Consider the following 6,255-nt stretch of genomic DNA (forward strand, 5'->3'; position numbering starts at 1 on the left):
CACGTCAGATATTATCTGTCTTCGTGGAAAGAATGTCGTCTAATCTCATGACCATGACTGACGGCCATGTTCATCGCCCACTCAACCAGTGCATCTTTACTCTCGAATGCAGTAGAAATTATGAAAAATTGACTAAAATCATGTAACTCGGATGTTTCCGTATCTTCATCAACATTTATGTATACTTCTTGTTTTCAAATAAATAAAGTAAGCAAAATATGTATTATTTAAAAAAAAAATGAAATAAAAAAAAAAAAAAAAATTGTGCTCGCGTGATTTTACACGAGCACCGACTCAGGTCTTGCGTGATTTTACACGAGCACTGAGAAGGTTCTCGCGTAAAATAACACGAACAAAAAAAAATATAAATATGTATATATTCATCTTCTCGTGTGATTTTGCACGAGCACATGCCATGTGCTCGTGTAAAATCACACGAACACAAGAAGAAGAAAAAAAAAAAAAAAAAAAAAAAAACTTCAAGTACTCGTGTGATATTACGCGAGCACATGGCATGTGCTCGCGTAATGTCACAAGAGTACTTGAAGATTCGAGAAAAAATGAAAATATTACCTCTGGGTCTATATTTGTTGGATCCATTTCAGAAATTGTTGAATATCTAATTTTTTTGCAATGAATGTTGAAATTCGATTTTTAAAGCATTATAGGATTTGAAAATAAAAATGTAAGTTGGTAAAAACTTAAAGTAAAAAGGTAAAAACTTATGGTAAAAAAATGCACGTTCGCCAAAATAGCGCCTGCGTATATAACCACCCTTAAAATATCAATCTAAAAACTCTAATTCAGTTTATCAGTCATACACATAAATATTTATATATAAAGATAATAAAATTAAATATTATCATTTAAAACTACAAATATTCGATTTTATTAGGTCAAACCCAATTTTATTTGATCGAGCTCGGTTTTAATACCTGATCAAATCTAGTTCAGTCTTATTTATACATGATTCAACCCTTTCTTTCTTTTTTTCTTTTTTTCTTTTCAGATTTTTTGTGTTGAATCGGACTTATTGGTCTTAGACAAGGCGGTCTGATTCTGACAACATTGCTCAAGAGTCTACAATTCCCAGAATTGGAAAATGAAATGAGAAAAGGTGGAGAAGAAATACGTACCTATATATGATGAGAGAAATTATACACACATACATATGATATGCAAAATGAATAGTTGACAATTTAAGTCTAGGTTCAAAAGTTTTCTAACATTGTAACTTTTGATGTTTTATTGCATTTTTTTTTTCCTGATATTATCATCTTTGAAGCTGTTTAATTGTTACATTCTTCTCATATTAGAAAAGTCATCAACGGTAATTTAATAATAATAGTAATTTGAAATGGAACAGAATAAGAAGCAACGCCCATATGTGCAGTAACCTATGTGGCACAGACCCGGAAACGTGGACAAGGCGAGATATCCTGAGCATATTTAACAATAGTTGTTTTTTCTTTGAAGACACAACCGAGTAACTAAATTAGCAATGCATAGCCACTAAATAAAACAGGAGGAGACAAAATGCTAACAATGACAGCTCGAAATGGCAAATGTTCTTTTTTTCCATTATTACGAAAAGATAAAACAAACAGGAAGGTGTAGTAAAACGAACAAGAATCGCCAGGACAATAAGAAAAAAAGCATCGTTCTTCCTCAGTAAAAAAAGATAACAAATATCACCGGAGATAAACTTTCTCCATACAAACAATCGAGTTGAAGCACATATTATTAGAAGATAAAACTAGTTTAATGAACCTTTGGATGGATCTCCAGCCTATTGTGCTGCTTCCACTAGTTTCTGCAGGCAAGATCTCGACCGTCAGTATAACTAATATAATATCACAACAGTTAACACAATCAAGATGATCTAAGACATCATATTTGGATATCAAATGATAATTATCATATAATTAAAGCTTGTGGTGTACAGCAAAGGAATTCTATTTTTTATTTTATTAATGGTATGTTACAAAGTTAAAAGCAAAAGTACGAGCGTAGTCTTTGAAGCCAACGGCTTTGTGCTATCTATGTGTTACTCAAATTCTCGGTAGCTGGTGGGTGTTTTCTGATGGATAAAATTTCGACAAAAAACAAGACTGTCATTTGCAACTCGGCTACTCTAGTAAACCCTAGAGTTAAACAATTTATGCGGTAAAATCATCACTAAGCAGTTACATCCAAGCATGTAAAGACAAGGTTACAAAACACTAATGGAGTCGTAGATATCTGTTTAATCTGAATTTACTTTTGAGCTGTTTCTTTATCATTTAGTAACTATACATACAATGAAGGACACGACTCGTGAAGAAAAGGTGTTCACAAAAATGCAAATTTTACAGCTATTAACATGCATATATAAGAAAATATTAAAGTCGATGCTGACAGAGAAGATCACAATCAGAGTCTCAAAAGAACATTAAGAAATGCATCAATCTTTATGAGGTCGTAGTATATAACTATTAATAAAACCACATCTCACGCTGCACTCTAATTATACGAAAAGGGTGAACAAGTACCTCTTCCTTCTTTCCTCCTGCGAACAACTTGTACCCTCCGAAGATAAGCACACCCCAGCCAGTTAAAGAGACAATGACAAACTACAAAACCAAAAGTAATCAGTAATGCATATAAACAAATTGCAAACAAATCTACAGCCAATTGAAGAAATAAAAATAAAAAACAATTATTATCATGAGGACGACATTAAAATGATAAAGAATGTCTAATAACAATCGTAACTGTTAGATAATAGGAGTTTATCTTAGGATGGGAGATCTGTGTCTATTTAGTAATTTGTATCTATCTTAGGTTAGGAGACATGCGTCTATATTTGGAAGAACTATTTCCTCATTATATGCAAGGGCCAACTGAATAATATTAATCATTTGGCTTTTCTGTTGTTAAACACTAGACTCGGTTGTCCTGCCTGTTCTATTCTAACATGGTATCATAGTACTAGAAGAGATTAGATTTCCTAAAATAGCACCAAAAGAAAGGAATAAATATCAGAAACCGTATTCTAAGAAAACCATAAATCTATTATGGTTTCAAGATTACAAACTCTTCCTTGGTTCAACTGCCCCAAGTACAGCTGTAAAATTGAATGGTTGGAAAAATATATGTCGGTTTCAAACTTTTTCCTGATTCTTAGTGAGTAGACACATATGTTTGCACCCTCTACATTCTAAAGATGCCAAATTTGCCACTTGGCAACAATATGACTAGTCTGTTATGACATGGCTTCTCAATACCAATGGAGGTATTAGTTAGTACCTATATTATGTTTTCGAGTTTTGTCAAAGAGATGTGAGATGTTGTTGATGATATGTACTCTCAGAAAAACAAAACTTTCGGGTACTGGGGTTGAATGAGAAGTTATTATCTGTGAAGCAGGATGGTAATAAAATTCTGCTCTATCAGGCTTTAAACTGTAACATTCGAAAATCAAAAAATTTCATGTCTCTGATAAATACTTAATCATGTTTGGCAAACTTGACTGGCCCCTCCTACTTCAGCTAACTGAGCCATCAACTTTGACATCTAATATGGTTGCGCTAAGTCGCCAAGACTCTGATAAAGGTGTTAAAATATCCTGTCTCCAAGTATCTTTACTGCTTCTCAGACGAGGAAGACAACTGGTGGCTATCATGAACCAAGGGAGTATTAGGGAATATTTAAATTTTGCATCTTTTTGTCTGATCAAATTGTTTCATCTTGAGAAGACGTTTTAAATAATATTAAGGAGCATTTCTTAGGTTAGGAGATAGGGGATCTGTGTCAGTTTAGTAGTTTGTGTCTATCTTACAGTACGAGATAAAAATCTGTCTGTCTTGGAAAAAAATATTTCCTTGTTATAACTCTTTTCTTGTCTCTATACAAGAGTGTGCTCTTTAAGTAATACTAACCATACGGCCTTTTCTAGTCTGAAGCATTGTCCTATGGGCTTTCTACTCTAAGAAGGACATCGTAACCAACTAGCAGGATTAAGTTTGAAAGAGGAGAAGCATGTTCATTATTCCTCATGTAGTCTAAGGTCTCCATAAAAAAATTAATTCAATTTCAAGCCAATTGCGGCATGAATAGAAAAAGATTCTACAAAACATATGAGCATAAGACATCATCTAAAACGAATTATACGACATATATGTAATCATTAATGATGATATTAAGGTTCATCAAGAAATTTTGTCATAAGATAGATGCTATATAAATTCCCCCCCAAATAATTACACCTCGAGACTCTTCGATTCTGACAGTCCCTTATATTCTAGGAGTTAGAGATATAACCCTGTTGACAGAATAGCACTAAAGTTATTCTGCTTCACCGTGGTTTTGCATTTTGACAAAACCAAATGTTAAGTAATTATTTGTAAACCCCTTCATCTTGCTAAACTTATATAAGTCCATTAGCCGAACAACGGATGGCCGGCTCACACGCCACCCACCTTTCCACCTCCTTCAAAATGCCCGGAGATTTTTCAAGAATTTCAAACTGTTCTACTTCAAGCTTACATATCATCCTCAGCATACAAGAATGATGATCTCAGACGCAACTTTATTAATTCATCAAGATATACAGATTTATGTCACCAGTTAAAGTAATAAGCGTAGCTTTGTTAAACCACTAACCCATATATCTTAACCTCCATGGTACATCAATAAATATTAAGAGCTTATCTGTTTTTTCTTCCTTAAGAATTCCATTATCATTGATTACGGAGCAGGAACGTGGAATTTTCTCTGGATTTAAGTCATTGGAACAAATAATCTCTAGTGTTATGAATTGGTTAGTCATGAAGATCTTGTTCATTGTCCACTTATTGGAATACTCGTTCCATACGTATGTCTAGTAATCTTGCTTATTTGCCTCAAATTATATGTAGTATCGGAACGTTCATGCCTAACCTATCAGCTTCATTAATTCCTCTTCCAATGTTCATAAAAATAGATCTTTATTTCAGTCAAACTGGTAAAACCATTACTCTAAAAGTTCCACATATGCTACAGCAAAACAAACATTTATCTTAAACTGTAACAATTAACAAAAAAATAACTACAATCCATTGATATAGAAAAGCGGCACCAAATTACGGCAAAAAAAAAAAAAGGAACACTTAAAGAACTCACATGCTCTTCCTTCCAGTTGGCTGGATCCGATGGTTTCGACCAGCAATTAACCTTTGGCGGCCCATGGTGATCTAAAAAAAATGAAATAAAAACCCATTTTTTTCCAAGAGATCTATATCAAATCATAATAATAGCCAGCGAAGAAGGTCAAATGTAAAAATTACATTTATCGAATAACGCAGTCACATATATCAACAATAAATTATAAATCAGAATTGAAATCAGTACCAGCGGCGCCGGCGAGACCGCGGCGGGAAATTAGAGAAGACGGTCGAACGGCCGATGAGATGGACGGTGAGAGGCGAGCGAAATTAGCGGCTCTGCGAGCGGTCATGGCAGCCAGTGAAGAAGCCATTGATTTGTGACGACGTCGTATTTGGGAATTGAAGGTTAGAGCAGTGAAAATGGAGAGCGAGAGAGAATGGTGTTTGCGGTACGAAGAAAAAGGTTAAGCGAATAAAAAGGTCACTCTTACGGCGTCGTTTTGGACGCGAATTTTATTGGTCAAATGCAAAATCCAATTATCCGTGGCCCCGAACCCTGCATTGAAGCATCATTTTATTATTACTAGCATTTTTTCCCCGTGCAATGCACGGGATATTATTTCAAATGAAAATGATGATTAGTTTAATACATAATAATTACAATTATAATAAAATTTATTAGTGATATCGATAGTAACGTCAATACCTACAAAATAATAAGAAAAAATAATTACACATAAAATAATTAGAAAAAAATAGCTACAAAATAGGAGATAAAAAAAATATTTACACATAAATTAATTTATTTTTACAAATATGTCGTCGTTAGGGTTTCTTAGGTTACCTTAGCGTTTCTTTCTTTTATATATAAGATTATTATTTTTGTTTTTTTAGGGATCTTAAGATATATGTCCACATAAAACTTAGAGGGTGTTTGACTAAGAGGGTGTTTGGCTAAACTTATTTTAAACAGCTGATAAGCTCTTACATCTGATAAGATGTTTTTAGAGCTGATAAGCTGTTACGTATTATTTTTAGGATTCATTTCTATAGTGTTTGGATAATGAGCTTATTTCCTATTTTTACTCATTATAAGATTTTAAATAAAAAGGTGGGGTAGAGGTACTTA

At 33.5% G+C, this 6,255-nt stretch overlaps 1 protein-coding gene across 1 annotated transcript; it reads right to left on the reverse strand.

Moving 5' to 3' along the window:
- Positions 1-1,559: 1,559 nt before the first annotated feature.
- Positions 1,560-5,697, reverse strand: LOC105970607 (uncharacterized). The gene is made up of 4 exons (XM_012995437.2): positions 5,371-5,697; positions 5,143-5,213; positions 2,532-2,612; positions 1,560-1,813 (listed from the first exon to the last, which is right to left on the reverse strand). Exons 1-4 carry the CDS (start codon positions 5,495-5,497, stop codon positions 1,790-1,792), a joined length of 303 nt encoding a protein of 100 aa, XP_012850891.1. The 5' UTR covers positions 5,498-5,697; the 3' UTR covers positions 1,560-1,789.
- Positions 5,698-6,255: the final 558 nt, after the last annotated feature.

This window comes from Erythranthe guttata, chromosome 8 (assembly GCF_056151865.1).
Source record: "Erythranthe guttata isolate IM_541 chromosome 8, IM_541, whole genome shotgun sequence".
Classification (NCBI taxonomy): Eukaryota; Viridiplantae; Streptophyta; class Magnoliopsida; order Lamiales; family Phrymaceae; genus Erythranthe; species Erythranthe guttata.